The following is a 22032-nucleotide window of genomic DNA, read 5'->3' on the forward strand; positions in this document are numbered from 1 at the left end:
ATAGGCAAATAAAATTTGTTCAGTTCCGTTGACAAAAGCATGAATTAAAATAAATTGTCACTAAGTAAGCTCTTGTTCCTATAACCACTTAATATAAAGAACCACATACATATTTCGGTAAACGGTAGAGGAGCGTTCAATTTTAATAGGCCATAACCTGTAGCCTAACTGTCTTTCCTTAGCGCTTTCTAATTTGTAAAGCAAAGAGAGCATTTATGCGATCAATATTGCTTCATTTCGGCTTATGTGAGTGCCATGTGAATTTTGAAGTACTTCAAGTAGACCTCAAACAAAATCAAACTTAAATTCTACGAAGCTAATTGCTAAATTTTGAAAAAAAAACATACCATGGAATTATTGTAATTGGGACCTTTTTAAGGGTGATTTGGAGTTACATATGTGCTGGGGAAAAAGCATCCCTATGATTTCGAAATAAAAACTGAGAGCATCTTAACATCCATGAGATGGATATGTGGAAAGTTTTAGGGCAAAAAATTAAAGAAGAAAATATGCAATGGAAGATTAACTGATTGCCTGCTGTTCAGGTGGCAAAGAACCATGGAGTGGGAGAACAAGAGCATCCATACAAGAACCTTCCTCGAGATTTTGAATTCTTTCCTCCAATTTTGACACCATCTTGTCGATGTCATCCTGAAAAGGATACCAACAAGTTTGTATAAGTATGACAAACAATAGTTATGAACAAAATTATGAAAAATACTTCCAGACATTTTAAAACCACATCAATGACAACATATGAAAGTTCTACAGCTATTCCAAAATTAAAATCATCAGTCACTCTAGACAGGAGGAACAAAATACAGTTTCAAAATTCAAAAGGAATCAAGCAAGATGATAACGAGAAATTACTTTCTAAATATTTTATTCCCATATAAGAATATTGGTAATTTGGTGATAGATTAGGGCTAAGTGGTAGCAGGTATTAAGAACCATCTCAAGTATTTGTTTTGCCCTTAAGGACAAACTTTGTACAGGGACTCTCTGTATTAGACACCAGACACTAACAATGCAAGAAAGGAGGACAAATTAACATAAATTGTGCAATTAAATCTGCTAAGAAACAGGTCAAGGTCTTTCCATAGTGTCAGAGACCACATAATGTCCTTCAAAGTTGCATATAAGAGCATACACAGTGGCCAACTTTGAGATACTGACCTTTCCTGTCATAAATATTAATACATCCCCAGGAGCTTCCTTAACATGGATATCTGTTGGAGAAAAATCTATGGGTATTAGTACGGAAAATAAGATCTCCAATAATTTAAGCATATAAAAATCATCAAAAGCAAAACTTTAAACAAGTCGAAAAACATAATTATATGACTTCCCTATAATCTATGTTAGTTTCCACCAATAATAAGTCACGTAATATAAATATTACTCTCTTGTGGCATTTATGCATGCATCAAACAATTTTCACCAAGACATGTAGGCTGTTAGCTGGCAAACCTGTAGTTTGCACATGCCTTCCTGTCAATGCACTTTACAATTTTAATCATGCTAAATGGATAAGAGCCAAGGGAATGGCCCACCAACCAGAGCTCCTGAGTGCATGACCCTCCCAAGGCTGATCTTTTTGACATAGCAGCTCACACCACCACAAACCCACACTTGCACCACCTCCCTTTTCATCAAAGACAGCGAGGACCACACGACGACAAGGAAGGCAAATTGCAGCCAGTACAGTGGCAGAATGAACAGCGAGGAGTGGGATTAGTCAGTGGTCTAGGACATGTCGGTATCCTAGTGTTTGGTGGGGTGTACAAGACCTACTCATCAGGGACAAAGTGGTACTACTTAAGGGAATATTCTCATCAGATGTTGGACCAATCACCAATGGATGTATCCTCTATTGTAGAAGTTTTAAACTGCAACAGTTACACACACACAAAATTATCCATACCTATAGCTGTTCTGAGAGAGGATTCGATATAATTTGTTGGACGGTCTGTGCTGTAAAACTTCTCCACAGGGAATATAGCTCCAGGGATGTTCAACACAGGACATCCTGATAAGAAATTTGACACTTTCAAACCATCAAGAGTCGCCGAAGTGATGAGAACTTTCAAATCTGAAGCTCGATGTTTGATCAATCTTTTCATTAAACCTAAAAGGATATCGCTGTAACAAATTACATAAGCATGAAAAGATGAATGTGAAGGTCAGTTGTATACTATAATCATGACACAAATAAAAAGCTCAGTAGTAAAGGTTCATTAGACAGGCTTTTGAAAATAACAACCAGTGAGACCCATACATGTGCAAGACAAACTGAAGCCATAATATTACTGAAATATAATTCAGAAATAGGCAAATAAAATTTGTTCAGTTCAGTTGACAAAAGCATGAATTAAAATAAATTGTCACTAAGTAAGCTCTTGTTCCTATAACCACTTAATATAAAGAACCCCATACATATTTCGGTAAACGGTAGAGGAGCGTTCAATTTTAATAGGCCATAACATGTAGCCTAACTGTCTTTCCTTAACGCTATCTATCCCCTCTGAACCTTTCTATCAGTTCTACGAGTGCACAAGAGAGCAAACAATCACAAGCATACATCACCAGTTCTATTGTGAAGTCCTGATTCTGCTCCTGTTGACGATGTGCTGCTGCAGCTTTCTGCAGTAGCCGGTGATCATCAGGATGATGTGATGGAAGACAATGCTCCCTGAATTCGCAATTTATCCCTGGTAAAGGAGGCAACATAAAACAAAAGAAGGTGCAAAGAAAAAGACTTTACTCTGAATTTGTACCGCTGCATGCAAGCCACAACTAACATGTGGCACGGCCAGAGTCTCGTCGCTTCTGGCACATCTAGCCTTATCTGAAGTTTCAAAACCAAGTTTTGGAGCAACCGCCGGCATAGGATCTCGGCGGGCGCCATCGTGGAGGTCATGGCGGGTTGGGTGGCGCCGAATCGGATAGAGGAGGTGGATGGCACGCGGATCCGGGAGGAAGGCACCGGATCTGGCCGGTGGAGATCCCGTGGCGCGCTGAGCTCTTGGAGAGAAGGAGAGAAAAGGAGATGAGAGAGAGAGAGAGAGAGAGAGGAAAGAGAGAAGGCAGGGGAGCGGCGGCGTGACCTGGGAATCGGCGGCGGCGGCGGTATGACCTGGGAATTGGCGACGGCGTCGCCGGACGCCGGACGACGCGCGAGGGAGGTCGGGGAGGAGGAGCTCGGGGTCGGGGATAAGGGTTGCAGACATAATATCTAACAATTGCAATGGTTTTTACGCAAAAACTAAACGTTTTTCTAGAGTGTCACTTAAACAGGGACTGCGGGTTGAACATCTAAAACCTCGAGGGCTTTTTTGCAAAACTACCACGACGACGGACGGCAGAAGCAATACGTGCTTTATTATTAGGGAGAGATTGCATGCAATGGTATTACTTAGTAAATTAGTATTAATTTCTTTCATTTTTCTCTACATCTTGATCGCGGTACACAACCTAAAATGACTTATAAACCGAGACGGAGAGAGTAGTAAAGTTTTAGTAGGAGGACTTTTAAAGGAAACACAATTTTTTTAGGGGAAAAATAGTTTTATAAGGCTGCTCAAAGTGGGTAATATCACATGTACGTATACTAGTATTATGCAATATGATATTAGTGTATGCTATATTAGCTCCAAAGTATATAGTATCATGAGTATTACCATTACCGTTGATGACACGACACGACTCTACTGGCGGCTCCCCTCCACCTCCCGGTGTGTGTGTGTGGTGGTGGTGGTGGTGTGTGGGGGGGGGGGGCTAATATGTGTGAATAGATATAGGCGTAGGAATCATTCACAACGCCAAGTAATATGAAGTGTCCAAACACATGGGACAATCCAAATGTGCATGGCAATCCAAGCATAATGTACATAATGTGATTTTAGGTGATGGAGTTGCATATCAAGGATGGAGTTGTGTTGCGCTTGGATGAAGAGGTGACCCATCATATTTTTCTTCGGTTATTGTTGTTGTGCTGCCAAAGGCGGATGAAGAGCATTCACATCAACCTCAGGGATTTTTCTGTCTTGGTTGCAAATTTCCTTCTTTGATGATGGTCCTTTGTGCAAAGTCTATATTTTTTTGCTTTCTTTGCAGTTTTGTCAGGGCGGTATTTACATGGCTTCTAATTTGTGTTTGGCGAAAATGGTCGGGATTTACTATTCAAGTAGTTTAACGTCAACCATAATAAAATTACATCCAGCTTCGGAGACCAATGAACGACCACTATTGTCGTCAAAACGAGCTGCTCCCTATCACAGATGGCTTGACCTTGTCGTTGACAATCGAGAAGGCCCTATATATGAGCATCTCCAACAGCAGCCCTAGCTATAATAGGGCACAACATGTTTCTAGGGCACATAAGGGTAAAAAATAAACCTCCAACAACAACCCAATAGCAAAAATTTGCATTTCTTTTGGGCAGACCAAAAGAGGGCTCAACATGCGGCAAATATGCAGAAGTCAGGCTGCTATTGCAAAATTGCGAGGCTGTCGCAAACACCCTGCGCATAGCCATCTTTCTCCTGCGCTCGCAACCACTTCCCTATCCCGTCGTCGGATCGTAAGTATGTCTAGGGGGTGATTAGACTGCTTGACCAACAAAAACCTAGCCTTTTCCCTACACACGCAAATCTAAGATAGTAGGCATTGGAAAGTTAAAACTTTGCACATGAACATAAAGGAGGGGTCAGAGATAATCAAAGGCAACAAACACACAATGATTTTTGGCGTGTTTCCGATATGTAGCGCTATTGTACGTCCACATTGATGGAGACTTCAACCCATGAAGGGTAACGGCTATGTGAGTCCATGGAGGGCTCCATCCATGAAGGATCCATGAAGAAGCAACCTTGTCTATACCATCATGGCTTACGTCCACAAAGGACTAGCCTCACCCGAGGTAGATCTTCACGAAGTAGGAGATCTCCTTGCCCCAAACTCATTGGTTCAAATACGCAAGATTTGGAGGCTCCCAAGTGATGGTGAACGTCGCATGGGAAACAAAAAATTTCCTACGCGCATGAAGACCTATCATGGTGATGTCCATCTACGAGAGGGGATTTCCGATCTACGTACCCTTGTAGATCGCACAACAGAAGCGTTAAGAAACGTGGTTGATGTAGTGGAACGTCCTTACGTCCCTCGATCCGCCCCGCGAACCGTCCCACGATCCGCTCCGATCTAGTGCCGAACGGACGACACCTCCGCGTTCAGCACACGTACAGCTCGACGATGATCTCGGCCTTCTTGATCCAGCAAGAGAGACGGAGAGGTAGATGAGTTCTCCGGCAGCGTGACGGCGCTCCGGAGGTTGGTGGTGATCTAATCTCAGCAGGGCTCCGCCCGAACTCCACAGAAACGCGATCTAGAGGTAAAACCGTGGAGGTATGTGGTCGGGCTGCCGTGGCAAAAGTTGTCTCAAATCAGCCCTAAAACCCCACTATATATAGGAGGGAGGGAGGGGAGGAGGCAGCCTCAAAACCTAAAGGTTTGGCCGAAATTGGAGGTGGAGGAGTCCTACTCCAATCCTACTTGGAGTAGGATTCCACCTTCCCACTTGGAAACTCTTTCCACCTTGTGTTTTTTCCTTCTCAAACCTTATGGGCCTTAGTGGGAACTTATTCCAGCCCACTAGGGGCGGGTTTATCTCTTCCCATAGCCCATAAGACCCCTTGGGGCGTGACACCCCTCCTGATGGTCCCCGGCACCCCTCCCGGCACTCCCAGTACACTACCGATGAGCCCGAAACTTTTCCGGTAATGCACAAAAACCTTCCGGTAACCAAATGAGGTCATCCTATATATCAATCTTCGTTTTCGGACCATTCCGGAAACCCTCGTGATGTCCGTGATCTCATCCGGGACTCCGAACAACATTCGGTAACCAACCATATAACTCAAATACGCATAAAACAACGTCGAACCTTAAGTGTGCAGACCCTGCGGGTTCGAGAACTATGTAGTCATGACCCGAGAGACTCCTCGGTCAATATCCAATAGCGGGACCTGGATGCCCATATTGGATCCTACATATTCTACGAAGATCTTATCGTTTGAACCTCAGTGCCAAGGATTCATATAATCCCGTATGTCATTCCCTTTGTTCTTCGGTATGTTACTTGCCCGAGATTCGATCGTTAGTATCCGCATACCTATTTCAATCTCGTTTACCGGCAAGTCTCTTTACTCGTTCCGTAATACAAGATCCCACAACTTACACTAAGTCACATTGCCTGCAAGGCTTGTGTGTGATGTTGTATTACCGAGTGGGCCCCGAGATACCTCTCCGTCATACGGAGTGACAAATCCCAGTCTTGATCCATACTAACTCAACGAACACCTTCGGAGATACCTGTAGAGCATCTTTATAGTCACCCAATTACGTTGCGACATTTGATACACACAAAGCATTCCTCCGGTGTCAGTGAGTTATATGATCTCATGGTCATAGGAACAAATACTTGACACGCAGAAAACAGTAGCAACAAAATGACACGATAAACATGCTACGTCTATTAGTTTGGGTCTAGTCCAGCACATGATTCTCCTAATGATGTGATCCCGTTATCAAGTAACAACACTTGCCTATGGCCATGAAACCTTGACCATCTTTGATCAACGAGCCAGTCAACTAGAGGCTTACTAGGGACAGTGTTTTGTCTATGTATCCACACAAGTATTGTGTTTCCAATCAATACAATTATAGCATGGATAATAAACGATTATCATGAACAAAGAAATATAATAATAACTAATTATTATTGCCTCTAGGGCATATTTCCAACAGTCTCCCACTTGCACTAGAGTCAATAATCTAGTTCACATCACCATGTGATTTCAATGAATCCAACACCCATATAGTTCTGGGTCTGATCACGTCTTGCTCGTGAGAGAGGTTTTAGTCAACGGTTCTGAAACTTTCAGATCCGTGCGTTCTTTACAAATCTTTATGTCATCTTATAGATGCTGCTACTACGTGCTATTCGGAAATGCTCCAAATATCTACTCTACTATACGAATCGGTTTCACTACTCATAGTTATTCGGATTAGTGTCAAAGCTTGCATCGACGTAACCCTTTACGACAAACTCTTTAACCACCTCCATAATCGAGAAAAATTCCTTAGTCTATTTAGTTACTAAGGATAACTTTGACCGCTGATCAGTGATTCAATCCTAGATCACTCTGTTTACCTCTTAACAGACTTGCTGCAAGGCACACATCAGGTGCGGTACTCAGCATGGCATACTTTAGAGTCTACGGCTAAGGCATAGAAGACGACCTTCGTCTATTCTCTTTATTCTGCCGTGGTCGGGTTTTGAGTCTTACTCAAATTCACACCTTACAACGCAACCAAGAACTCCTTCTTTGCTGATCTATTTTGAACTCCTTCAAAAACTTGTCAAGGCATGCATCTTGTTGAAACTTCTATTAAGCGCTTTCGATCTATCTCCATAGATCTTTGATGCTCAACGTTCAAGTAGTGCAATCCAGGTATTCATTTGAAAAACTCCTTTCAAACAACCTTGTATGCTTTACAGAAATTCTACATTACTTCTGATCCACAATATGTCAACCACATATACTTATCAGAAATTCTATAGTGCTCCCACTCACTTCTTTGGAAATACAAGTTTCTCACAAACCTTGTACAAACCCAAAATCTTTGATCATCTCATCAAAGTGTATATTCCAACTCCGAGATGCTTGCACCAGTCCATTGAAGGATCGCTGGAGCTTGCATACTTGCTAGTATCTTTAGGATCGACAAAACCTCCTGGTTGTATCACATACAATGTTTTCTCAAGGAAACCGTCGAGGAAACAATGTTTTGACATCTTATGTGCAATATTTCATAAATAATGCAGCAACTACTAACATAATTCTAACAGACTTTTAGCATCGCTACGAGTGAGAAAGTCTCACCATAGTCAACTGTTTGATCTTGTCGGAAACATCTTTGCGACAAGTCGAGCTTTTCTTAATAGTGACTTATCACCATCATCGTCTGTCTTCCTTTTAAAGATCCATCTTTACTCAATAGTCCTATGACCATCAAGTAGTTCTTCCAAAGTCTACACTTTGTTTTCATACATGGATCCTCTCTCGGATTTCATGGCCTCCAGCCATTTGTCGAAATCCGGGCCCACCATTGCTTTCTTCATAACTCGTAGGTTCACTGTTGCTCAACAACATGACCTCCAAGACAGGGTTACCGTACCACTCTGTAGTAGTACGCGACCTTGTCAACCTACGAGGTTTGTAGTAACTTGATCCGATGCTCGATGATCACCATCATCAGCTTTCACTTCAATTGGTGTAGGCGCCACAGGAACAACTTCCTGCGCCCTGCTACACACTGGTTGAAGTGATGGTTCAATAACCTCATCAAGTTCTACCACCCTCCCACTCAATTCTTTCGAGAGAAACCTTTCCTCGAGAAAGGATCCGTTTCTAGAAACAAACACTTTGCTTTCGGATCTGAGATAGGAGATGTACCCAACTGTTTAGGATATCCTATGAAGATGCACTTATCCGCTTTGGGTTCGAACTTATCAGACTGAAACTTTTTCACATAAGTGTCGAAGCCCCAAACTGTCAAGAAACGACAGTTTAGATTTCTCTAAACCTCAGTCTATACTGTGTCATCTCAACGGAAATACACGGTGCCCTATTTAAAGTGAATGCGGTTGTCTCTAATGCATAACCCATAAACGATAGTGGTAATTCGATAAGAGACATCATAGCATGCACCATACCAAATAGTGCGTGGCTATGACGTTCAGACACATCATCACACTATGATGTTCCAGGTGGCATGAACTGCGAAACAATTTCCACATTGTCTTAACTGCGTACCAAAACTCGTAACTCAGATACTCATTTCTATGATCATATCGTAGACCGTTTATCCTCTTGTTACGATGAACTTCACTCCGAAACAGAATTGAACTTTTCAATATTTCAGACTTGTGATTCATTAAGTAAATACTCTTGTATCTACTCAAATCGTCATTGAAGTAAGAACATAATGATATCCATTGTGTGCCTCAGCACCCATTGGACCGCATACATCAAAATTTATCACTTCCAACAAGTTACTATCTTGTTTCATCTCAATTAAAACAAGGCCTTGCTCATGTGGTATGATTTGCATGTCACTAGTGATTCAAAATCAAGTGAGTATAAAGATCCATCAGCATGGAGCCTTTTCATGCAATTTATACCAACATGACTCAAGCGGCAGTGCCACAAGTAAGTGGTACTATCATCATTACCTCGTATCTCTTGGCACCAATATCATGAACATGTGTAACACTACGATCGAGATTCAATAAACCATTGAAGGTGATTATTCAAGCAAATAGAGTAACCATTATTCTCTTTAAATGAATAATCGTATTGCAATAAACACGGTCCAATCATGTTCATGCTTAACGCAAGCACCAAATAACAATTATTTAGGTTTAACACCAATCCCGATGGTAGAGGGAGCGTGCGATGTTTGATCATATCAACCTTGGAAACACTTCCAACACGTATCGTCACCTCGCCTTTAGCTAGTCTCCGTTTATGCCGTAGCTTTCATTTCGTGTTACTAATCACTTAGCAACCGAACCGGTATCCAATACCCTCGTGCTACTAGGAGTACTAGTAAAGTACACATCAACATCATGTATATCAAATATACTTCTTTCGACTTTTTCCAGCCTTCTTATCTACCAAGTATCTAGAGTTGCTCTGCCTCAGTGACCGTTCCCCTCATAACAGAAGCACTTAGTCCCGGGCTTGGGTTTAATCTGGGGTGTCTTCATTAGTGCGGCAACTGCTTTGCCGTTTCACGAAGTATCACTTCTAGCCCTTGCCTTTCTCGAAACTTAGTGGTTTTACTAACCATCAACTATTGATGCTCCTTCTTGATTTCTACTTTCGCAGTGTCAAACATCACGAATCGCTCAAGGATCATTGTATCTATCCTTGATATGTTATAGTTCATCACTAAGCTCTCACAACTTGGTGGCAGTGACTTTGGAGAACCATCACTATCTTATTTGTGTTGGGGAACGTCACATGGGAAACAAAAAATTTCCTACGCGCACGAAGACCTATCATGGTGATGTCCATCTACGAGAGGGGATGAGTGATCTACGTACCCTTGTAGATCGTACAGCAGAAGCGTTAGAGAACGCGGTTGATGTAGTGGAACGTCCTCACGTCCCTCGATCCGCCCCGCGAACAATCCCGCGATCAGTCCCACGATCTAGTACCGAACGGACGGCACCTCCGCGTTCAGCACACGTACAGCTCGACGATGATCTCGGCCTTCTTGATCCAGCAAGAGAGACGGAGAGTTAGAAGAGTTCTCCGGCAGCGTGACGGCGCTCCGGAGGTTGGTGATGATCTCGTCTCAGCAGGGCTCCGCCCGAGCTCCGCAGAAACGCGATCTAGAGGAAAAACTATGGAGGTATGTGGTCGGGCAGCCGTGAGAAAGTCGTCTCAAATCTGCCCTAAAAGCCCCATATATATAGGAGGAGGGAGGGGGACCTTGCCTTGGGGTCCAAGGGATCCCCAAGGGGTCGGCTGAGCCAGGGGGGAGGACTCTCCCCCCCCAAACCGAGTCCTACTTGGTTTGGTGGGAGGGAGTCCTTCCCCCTTCCCACTTCTTCCTTTTTTTTTTCTTCTTTCCTTTGATTTTTCTATCTTGGCGCATAGGGGATTGGTGGGCTGTCCCACCAGCCCACTAAGGGCTGGTGTGACCCCCCCAAACACCTATGGGCTTCCCCGGAGTGGGTTGCCCCCCTCCGGTGAACTTCCGGAACCCATTCGTCATTCCCGGTACATTCCCGGTAACTCCGAAAACCTTCCGGTAATCAAATGAGGTCATCCTATATATCAATCTTCGTTTCCGGACTATTCCGGAAACCCTCGTGACGTCTGTGATCTCATCCGGGACTCCGAACAACATTCGGTAACCAACCATATAACTCAAATACGCATAAAACAACGTCGAACCTTAAGTGTGCAGACCCTGCGGGTTCGAGAACTATGTAGACATGACCCGAGAGACTCCTCGGTCAATATCCAACAGCGGGACCTGGATGCCCATATTGGATCCTACATATTCTACAAAGATCTTATCGTTTGAACCTTAGTGCCAAGGATTCGTATAATCCCGTATGTCATTCCCTTTGTCCTTCGGTATGTTACTTGCCCGAGATTCGATCGTCAGTATCCGTATACCTATTTCAATCTCGTTTACCGGCAAGTCTCTTTACTCGTTCCGTAATACAAGATCCCGCAACTTACACTAAGTTACATTGCTTGCAAGGCTTGTGTGTGATGTTGTATTACCGAGTGGGCCCCGAGATACCTCTCCGTCACACGGAGTGACAAATCCCAGTCTTGATCCATACTAACTCAACTAACACCTTCGGAGATACCTGTAGAGCATCTTTATAGTCACCCAGTTACGTTGCGACGTTTGATACACACAAAGTATTCCTCCGGTGTCAGTGAGTTATATGATCTCATGGTCATAGGAATAAATACTTGACACGCAGAAAACAGTAGCAACAAAATGACACGATCAACATGCTACGTCTATTAGTTTGGGTCTAGTCCATCACGTGATTCTCCTAATGACGTGATCCAGTTATCAAGCAACAACACCTTGTTCATAATCAGAAGACACTGACTATCATTGATCAACTGGCTAGCCAACTAGAGACTTGCTAGGGACGGTGTTTTGTCTATGTATCCACACATGTAAATGAGTCTTCATTCAATACAATTATAGCATGGATAATAAACTATTATCTTGATACAGGAATTATAATAATAACTATACATTTATTATTGCCTCTAGGGCATAATTCCAACAGTCTCCCACTTGCACTAGAGTCAATAATCTAGCCCTCACATCACCATGTGAATTACATTGTAATAAATCTAACACCCTACAGTTCTGGTGTCGATCATGTTTTGGCCGTGGAAGAGGTTTAGTCAGCGGGTCTGCTACATTCAGATCCGTGTGCACCTTGCATATATTTACGTCCTCCTCCTCGACGTAGTCGCGGATGAGGTTGAAGCGTCGTTTGATGTGTCTGGTCTTCTTGTGAAACCTTGGTTCCTTTGCTAAGGCAATGGCACCAGTGTTGTCACAGAACAAGGTTATTGGATCCAGTGCACTTGGCACCACTCCAAGATCCGTCATGAACTGCTTCATCCAGACACCCTCCTTAGCCGCCTCCGAGGCAGCCATGTACTCTGCTTCACATGTAGAATCTGCTACGACGCTTTGCTTGGAACTGCACCAGCTTACTGCACCCCCATTAAGAATAAATACGTATCCGGTTTGCGACTTAGAGTCGTCCGGATCTGTGTCAAAGCTTGCATCGACGTAACCTTTTACGGCGAGCTCTTAGTCACCTCCATACACGAGAAACATCTCCTTAGTCCTTTTCAGGTACTTTAGGATATTCTTGACCGCTGTCCAGTGATCCACTCCTGGATTACTCTGGAACCTGCCTGCCATACTTATGGCCAGGCTAACATCCGGTCTAGTGCACAGCATCGCATACATGATAGAACCTATGGCTGAAGCATAGGGGACGGAGCGCATATGCTCTCTATCTTCATCAGTTGCTGGGCACTGAGTCTTACTCAATCTCGTACCTTGTAACACTGGCAAGAACCCTTTCTTGGACTGTTCCATTTTGAACCTCTTCAAAACTTTATCAAGGTATGTGCTTTGTGAAAGTCCTATCAGGCGTTTTGATCTATCCCTATAGATCTTAATGCCTAGAATGTAAGCAGCTTCTCCTAGGTCCTTCATAGAGAAACTTTTATTCAAGTAACCTTTTATGCTCTCCAAAAGCTCTATGTTGTTTCCAATCAGTAATATGTCATCCACATATAATATTAGAAACGCCACAGAGCTCCCACTCACTTTCTTGTAAATACAAGATTCTCCAACCACTTGTATAAACCCAAATGCTTTGATCACCTCATCAAAGCGTTTGTTCCAACTCCGAGATGCTTGCACCAGTCCATAAATGGATCGCTGGAGCTTGCACACCTTGCCAGCATTTTTAGGATCGACAAAACCTTCGGGTTGCATCATATACAACTCTTCCTTAAGGAAACCGTTAAGGAACGCCGTTTTGACATCCATCTGCCAGATTTCATAATCGAAAAATGCAGCTATTGCTAACATGATTCTGACGGACTTAAGCATCGCTACGGGAGAGAAAGTCTCATCGTAGTCAATTCCTGGAACTTGTGAGAAACCCTTTGCCACAAGTCGAGCTTTATAAACGGTCACATTACCGTCAGCGTCCGTCTTCTTCTTAAAGATCCATTTGTTCTGAATAGCCTTGCGGCCCTCAGGCAGCATCTCCAAAGTCCACACTTTGTTCTCATACATGGATCCTATCTCGGATTTCATGGCTTCTAGCCATTTGTTGGAATCTGGGCCCACCATTGCTTCTTCATAATTTGCAGGTTCATTGTTGTCTAACAACATGATTGATAAGATGGGATTACCGTACCACTCTGGAGCGGCGCGTGATCTCATCGACCTGCGTGGTTCAACAGAAACTTGAACTGGAGTTTCATGATCATCATCATTAACTTCCTCCTCAACCGGCGTCGCAATGACAGAGGTTTCGCCTTGCCCTGCGCCACCATCCAGAGGGATGAGAGGTTCGGCAACCTCGTCAAGTTCTATCTTCCTCCCACTCAATTCTCTCGAGAGAAACTCCTTCTCGAAAAAAGTTCCGTTCTTAGCAACAAACACTTTGCCTTCGGATTTGAGATAGAAGGTGTACCCAACTGTCTCTTTTGGGTAACCTATGAAGACGCACTTTTCCGCTTTGGGTTCCAGCTTTTCAGGCTGAAGCTTTTTGACATAAGCATCACATCCCCAAACTTTAAGAAACGACAACTTTGGCCTTTTGCCATACCACAGTTCGTATGGTGTCGTCTCAACGGATTTTGATGGTGCCCTATTTAAAGTGAATGCAGCTGTTTCTAATGCATAACCCCAAAATGATAACGGCAAATCAGTAAGAGACATCATAGATCGCACCATTTCTAACAAAGTACGATTACGACGTTCGGACACACCATTACGCTGTGGTGTTCCAGGCGGTGTTAACTGCGAAACAATTCCACATTGTTTTAAGTGAGTACCAAACTCGAAACTCAGATATTCACCCCCACGATCAGACCGTAGGAACTTGATCTTCTTGTTACGATGATTTTCCACTTCACTCTGAAATTGCTTGAACTTTTCAAATGTTTCAGACTTGTGCTTCATCAAGTAGACATAACCAAATCTACTTAAATCGTCAGTGAAGGTGAGAAAGTAACGATATCCGCCGCGTGCCTCCACGCTCATTGGACCACACACATCGGTATGTATGATTTCCAACAAGTCACTTGCACGCTCCATTGTTCCGGAGAACGGAGTCTTAGTCATCTTGCCCATGAGGCATGGTTCGCACGTGTCAAGTGAATCAAAGTCAAGTGACTCCAAAAGTCCATCAGCATGGAGTTTCGTCATGCGCTTTACACCAATATGACCCAAGCGGCAGTGCCACAAAAATATGGCGCTATCATTGTTTACTCTAACTCTTTTGGTCTCAATGTTATGTATATGCGTATCTCTATCAAGATTCAATATGAACAATCCTCTCACATTCGGTGCATGACCATAAAAGATGTTACTCATAGAAATAGAACAACCATTATTCTCAGACTTAAAAGAGTAACCGTCTCGCAATAAACAAGATCCAGATATAATGTTCATGCTCAACGCAGGCACTAAATAACAATGATTTAAGTTCATCACTAATCCCGATGGTAGTTTGAAGTGACACTGTGCCGACGGCGATTGCATCAACCTTGGAACCGTTTCCTACGCGCATCGTCACTTCGTCTTTCGCCAGCCTTCGTCTATTCCGCAGTTCCTGTTTCGAGTTGCAAATGTGAGCAACAGAACCGGTATCGAATACCCAGGCACTACTACGAGAGCCGGTTAAGTACACATCAATAACATGTATATCAAATATACCTGATTTTTCTTTGCCCGCCTTCTTATCTGCCAGATACTTGGGGCAATTGCGCTTCCAGTGACCCATACCCTTGCAATAGAAGCACTCTGTTTCAGGCTTAGGTCCAGCCTTGGGTTTCTTCGGCGGATTGGCAACAGTCTTGCCGCTCTTCTTCGAATTGCCCTTCTTGCCTTTGCCGTTTCTCTTGAAACTAGTGGTCTTGCTCACCATCAACACTTGATGCTCTTTACGGAGTTCAGACTCTGCGACTTTCAGCATCGCAAACAACTCGCCGGGAGACTTGTTCATCCCTTGCATGTTGTAGTTCAACACAAAGCCTTTATAGCTTGGCGGCAGTGATTGGAGGATTCTGTCAGTGATAGCTTCTTGCGGGAGTTCAATCCCTAGTTCAGCTAGACGGTTTGAGTACCCAGACATTTTGAGCACATGTTCACTGACAGACGAGTTTTCCTCCATCTTGCAAGCATAGAATTTATCGGAGGTCTCATACCTCTCGATCCGGGCGTTCTTCTGAAAGATAAACTTCAACTCCTGGAACATCTCAAATGCTCCATGACGCTCAAAGCGACGTTGAAGTCCCGGTTCTAGGCCATACAAGACTGCACATTGAACTATTGAGTAGTCCTCCTTACGTGCTAACCAAGCGTTCTTAACATCCTGATCAGCCGTAGTGGGTGGTTCATCTCCTAGCGCAGCATTAAGGACATAATCCTTCTTTCCAGCTTGTAAGATTAGCTTAAGATTACGAGCCCAGTCTACAAAGTTGCTTCCATCATCTTTCAACTTAGCTTTCTCTAGGAACGTATTAAAATTCAGGATGACACTTGCGTGAGCCATGATCTACAACACAAATATATTCAAAGTGGACTTAGACTATGTTCAAGATAATTAGAGTTCAACTTAATCAAATTATATGCTAAACTCCCACTCAAAAAGTACATCTCTCTAGTCATTTGAGTGGTTCATGATCCACTTACACTATCCCAAGTCCGATCATCACGTGAGTCGAGAGTAGTTTCAGTGGTAAGCATCCCTATGCTAATCATATCAACTATATGATTCATGATCGACCTTTCGGTCTCATGTGTTCCGAGGCCATGTCTGCACATGCTAGGCTCGTCAAGCTTAACCCGAGTGTTCCGCGTGCGCAACTGTTTTGCACCCGTTGTATGTGAACGTTGAGTCTATCACACCCGATCATCACGTGGTGTCTCGAAACGACGAACTGTAGCAACGGTGCACAATCGGGGAGAACACAATTTCGTCTTGAAATTTTAGTGAGACATCACCTCATAATGCTACCGTCGTTCTAAGCAAAATAAGGTGCATAAAAGGATTAACATCACATGCAATTCATAAGTGACATGATATGGCCATCATCACGTGCTTCTTGATCTCCATCACCAAAGCACCGACACGATCTTCTTGTCACCGGCGCCACACCATGATCTCCATCATCATGATCTCCATCAACGTGTCGCCATCGGGGTTGTCGTGCTACTTATGCTATCACCACTAAAGCTACATCCTAGCAAAATAGTAAACGCATCTGCAAGCACATATGTTAGTATAAAGACAACCCTATGGCTCCTGCCGGTTGCCGTACCATCGACGTGCAAGTCGATATTTCTATTACAACATGATCATCTCATACATCCAATATATCACATCACATCATTGGCCATATCACATCACAATCATACCCTGCAAAAACAAGTTAGACGTCCTCTAATTTTGTTGTTGCATGTTTTACGTGGTGACCAAGGGTATCTAGTAGGATCGCATCTTACTTACGCAAACACCACAACGGAGATATATGAGTTGCTTTTTAACCTCATCCAAGGACCTCCTCGGTCTAATCCGATTCAACTAAAGTTGGAGAAACCGTCACTTGCCAGTCATCTTTGAGCAAAGGGGGTTACTCGTAACGATGAAACCAGTCTCTCGTAAGCGTACGAGTAATGTCGGTCCAAGCCGCTTCGATCCAACAATACCGCGGAATCAAGAAAAGACTAAGGAGGGCAGCAAAACGCACATCACCGCCCACAAAACCTTTTGTGTTCTACTCGAGAAGACATCTACGCATGAACCTAGCTCATGATGCCACTGTTGGGGAACGTCGCATGGGAAACAAAAATTTTCCTACGCGCACGAAGACCTATCATGGTGATGTCCATCTACGAGAGGGGATGAGTGATCTACGTACCCTTGTAGATCGTACAGCAGAAGCGTTAGAGAACGCGGTTGATGTAGTGGAACGTCCTCACGTCCCTCGATCCGCCCCACGAACAATCCCGCGATCAGTCCCACGATCTAGTACCGAACGGACGGCACCTCCGCGTTCAGCACACGTACAGCTCGACGATGATCTCGGCCTTCTTGATCCAGCAAGAGAGACGGAGAGTTAGAAGAGTTCTCCGGCAGCGTGACGGCGCTCCGGAGGTTGGTGATGATCTCGTCTCAGCAGGGCTCCGCCCGAGCTCCGCAGAAACGCGATCTAGAGGAAAAACTATGGAGGTATGTGGTCGGGCAGCCGTGAGAAAGTCGTCTCAAATCTGCCCTAAAAGCCCCATATATATAGGAGGAGGGAGGGGGACCTTGCCTTGGGGTCCAAGGGATCCCCAAGGGGTCGGCCGAGCCAGGGGGGAGGACTCTCCCCCCCCAAACCGAGTCCTACTTGGTTTGGTGGGAGGGAGTCCTTCCCCCTTCCCACTTCTTCCTCTTTTTTTCTTCTTCTTTCCTTTGATTTTTCTATCTTGGCGCATAGGGGATTGGTGGGCTGTCCCACCAGCCCACTAAGGGCTGGTGTGACCCCCCAAACACCTATGGGCTTCCCCGGAGTGGGTTGCCCCCCTCCGGTGAACTTCCGGAACCCATTCGTCATTCCCGGTAACTCCGAAAACCTTCCGGTAATCAAATGAGGTCATCCTATATATCAATCTTCGTTTCCGGACTATTCCGGAAACCCTCGTGACGTCCGTGATCTCATCCGGGACTCCGAACAACATTCGGTAACCAACCATATAACTCAAATACGCATAAAACAACGTCGAACCTTAAGTGTGCAGACCCTGCGGGTTCGAGAACTATGTAGACATGACCCGAGAGACTCCTCGGTCAATATCCAACAGCGGGACCTGGATGCCCATATTGGATCCTACATATTCTACGAAGATCTTATCGTTTGAACCTTAGTGCCAAGGATTCGTATAATCCCGTATGTCATTCCCTTTGTCCTTCGGTATGTTACTTGCCCGAGATTCGATCGTCAGTATCCGTATACCTATTTCAATCTCGTTTACCGGCAAGTCTCTTTACTCGTTCCGTAATACAAGATCCCGCAACTTACACTAAGTTACATTGCTTGCAAGGCTTGTGTGTGATGTTGTATTACCGAGTGGGCCCCGAGATACCTCTCCGTCACACGGAGTGACAAATCCCAGTCTTGATCCATACTAACTCAACTAACACCTTCGGAGATACCTGTAGAGCATCTTTATAGTCACCCAGTTACGTTGCGACGTTTGATACACACAAAGTATTCCTCCGGTGTCAGTGAGTTATATGATCTCATGGTCATAGGAATAAATACTTGACACGCAGAAAACAGTAGCAACAAAATGACACGATCAACATGCTACGTCTATTAGTTTGGGTCTAGTCCATCACGTGATTCTCCTAATGACGTGATCCAGTTATCAAGCAACAACACCTTGTTCATAATCAGAAGACACTGACTATCATTGATCAACTGGCTAGCCAACTAGAGACTTGCTAGGGACGGTGTTTTGTCTATGTATCCACACATGTAAATGAGTCTTCATTCAATACAATTATAGCATGGATAATAAACTATTATCTTGATACAGGAATTATAATAATAACTATACATTTATTATTGCCTCTAGGGCATAATTCCAACAATTTGGAATATCAACTCCCACTTGATTCAAGCGATTGTCGTACTCTGATAATCTGAGCACACGCTCAATGATTGAGCTTTTCTCCTCTACTTCGTGGACAAAGAATCTTGTCGGAGGTCTCATACCTCTTAACAAGGGCACAAGCATGAAATCACAATTTCATCTCTTTAGAACATCTCTTATGTTCCGTGACGTTTCAAAACGTCTTCGGCGCCTTGCTTCTAAGCCATTAAGTATTTTGTACTGAACTATCGTGTAGTCATCAGAAATGTGTATGTCGGATGTTCACAACATCTACAGATGACGCTCGAGGTGCAGCACACCGAGTGGTGCATTAAGGACATAAGCCTTCTGCGCAGCAACGAGGACAATCCTCGGTTTTACAGACTCAATCTGCAAAGTTTGCTACTATCAACTTTCAACTAAATTTTCTCTAGGAACATATAAAAACAGTAGAGCTATAGCGCAAGCTACATCGTAATTCGCAAAGACCATTAGACTATGTTCATGACAATTAGTTCAATTAATCATATTACTTAAGAACTCCCACTCAAAAAGTACATCTCTCTAGTCATTTGAGTGGTACATGATCCAAATCCACTATCTCAAGTCCGATCATCACGTGAGTCGAGAATAGTTTCAGTGGTAAGCATCTCTATGCTAATCATATCAACTATACGATTCATGCTCGACCTTTCGGTCTCATGTGTTCCGAGGCCATGTCTGCACATGCTAGTCTCGTCAAGCTTAACCCGAGTGTTCCGCGTGTGCAACTGTTTTGCACCCATTGTATGTGAACGTTGAGTCTATCACACCCGATCATCACGTGGTGTCTCGAAATGAAGAACTGTCGCAACGGTGCACAGTCGGGGAGAACACAATTTCGTCTTGAAATTTTAGTGAGAGATCACCTCATAATGCTAACGTCGTTCTAAGCAAGATAAGGTGCATAAAGGATTAACATCAAATGCAATTCATAAGTGACATGATATGGCCATCATCATGTGCTTCTTGATCTCCATCACCAAAGCACTGGCACGATCTTCTTGTCACCGGCATCACACCATGATCTCCATCATCATGATCTCCATCAACGTGTTGCCATCGGGGTTGTCGTGCTACTCATGCTATTACTACTAAAGCTACGTCCTAGCAATATAGTAAACGCATCTGCAAGCACAAACGTTAGTTTAAAGACAACCCTATGGCTCCTGCCGGTTGTCGTACCATCGACGTGCAAGTCGATATTAACTATTACAACATGATCATCTCATACATCCAATATATCACATCACGTCGTTGGCCATATCACATCACAAGCATACCCTGCAAAAACAAGTTAGACGTCCTCTAATTGTTGTTGCATGTTTTACGTGGTGACCATGGGTATCTAATAGGATCGCATCTTACTTACGCAAACACCACAACGGAGATATATGAATTGCTATTTAACCTCGTCCAAGGACCTCCTCGGTCAAATCCGATTCAACTAAAGTTGGAGAAACCGACACTCGCCGGTCATCTTTGAGCAACGGAGTTACTCGTAGCGATGAAACCAGTCTCTCGTAAGCGTACGAGTAATGTCGGTCCGAGCCGCTTCAATCGAACAATACCACGGAATCAAGAAAAGACTAAGGAGGGCAGCAAAACGCACATCACCGCCCACAAAAACTTTTGTGTTCTACTCGAGAAGACATCTACGCATGAACCTAGCTCATGATGCCACTGATGGTAAACGTCGCATGGGAAACAAAAATTTTCCTACGCGCACGAAGACCTATCATGGTGATGTCCATCTACGAGAGGGGATTTCCGATCTACGTACCCTTGTAGATCGCACAGCAGAAGCGTTAAGAAATGTGGTTGATGTAGTGGAACGTCCTCACGTCCCTCGATCCGCCCCGCGAACCGTCCCACGAACCGTCCCGCGATCCGTCCCACGATCCGCTCCGATCTAGTGCCGAACGGACGGCACTTCCGCGTTCAGCACACGTACAGCTCGACAATGATCTCGGCCTTCTTGATCAAGTAAGAGAGACGGACAGGTAGATGAGTTCGCCGGCAGTGTGACGGCGCTCCGGAGGTTGGTGGTGATCTAATCTCAGCAGGGCTCCGCCCGAGCTCCGCAGAAACGCGATCTAGAGGTAAAACCGTGGAGGTATGTGGTCGGGCTGCCGTGGCAAAAGTTGTCTCAATTCAGCCCTAAAACCCCACTATATATAGGAGGGAGGGAGGGGAGGAGGCAGCCTCAAAACCTAAAGGTTTGGCCGAAATTGGAGGTGGAGGAGTCCTACTCCAATCCTACTTGGAGTAGGATTCCACCTTCCCACTTGGAAACTCTTTCCACCTTGTGTTTTTTCCTTCTCAAACCTTATGGGCCTTAGTGGGAACTTATTCCAGCCCACTAGGGGCTGGTTTATCTCTTCCCATAGCCCATGAGACCCCTTGGGGCGTGACACCCCTCCCGGCACTCCCAGTACACTACCGATGAGCCCGAAACTTTTCCGGTAATTCACGAAAACCTTCCAGTAACCAAATGAGGTCATCCTATATATCAATCTTCATTTCCGGACCATTCCAAAAACCCTCGTGACGTCCGTGATCTCATCCGGGACACCGAACAAAATTCGGTAACCAACCATATAACTCAAATACGCATAAAACAACGTCGAACCTTAAGTGTGCAGACCCTGCGGGTTCGAGAACTATGTAGACATGACCCGAGATACTCCTCGGTCAATATCCAATAGCGGGACCTAGATGCCCATATTGGATCCTACATATTCTACGAAGATCTTATCGTTTGAACCTCAGTGCCAAGGATTCATATAATCCCGTATGTCATTCCCTTTGTCCTTCGGTATGTTACTTGCCCGAGATTCGATCGTCAATATCCGCATACCTATTTCAATCTCGTTTACCGGCAAGTCTCTTTACTCGTTCCGTAATACAAGATCCCGCAACTTACACTAAGTCACATTGCTTGCAAGGCTTGTGTGTGATGTTGTATTA

The 22032-nt window shown here is 44.2% G+C and overlaps 1 protein-coding gene across 1 annotated transcript; it reads right to left on the minus strand.

Moving 5' to 3' along the window:
- Positions 1-369: 369 nt before the first annotated feature.
- Positions 370-2140, minus strand: LOC123410980 (probable pre-mRNA-splicing factor ATP-dependent RNA helicase DEAH4). Its single transcript, XM_045103900.1, has 3 exons — positions 1925-2140; positions 1177-1229; positions 370-651 (listed from the first exon to the last, which is right to left on the minus strand). Exons 1-3 carry the CDS (start codon positions 2121-2123, stop codon positions 523-525), a joined length of 381 nt encoding a protein of 126 aa, XP_044959835.1. The 5' UTR covers positions 2124-2140; the 3' UTR covers positions 370-522.
- Between the last annotated feature and the right edge of the window lie 19892 nt (positions 2141-22032).

Source organism: Hordeum vulgare, chromosome 7H (assembly GCF_904849725.1).
Source record: "Hordeum vulgare subsp. vulgare chromosome 7H, MorexV3_pseudomolecules_assembly, whole genome shotgun sequence".
In the NCBI taxonomy this organism is placed as follows: Eukaryota; Viridiplantae; Streptophyta; class Magnoliopsida; order Poales; family Poaceae; genus Hordeum; species Hordeum vulgare.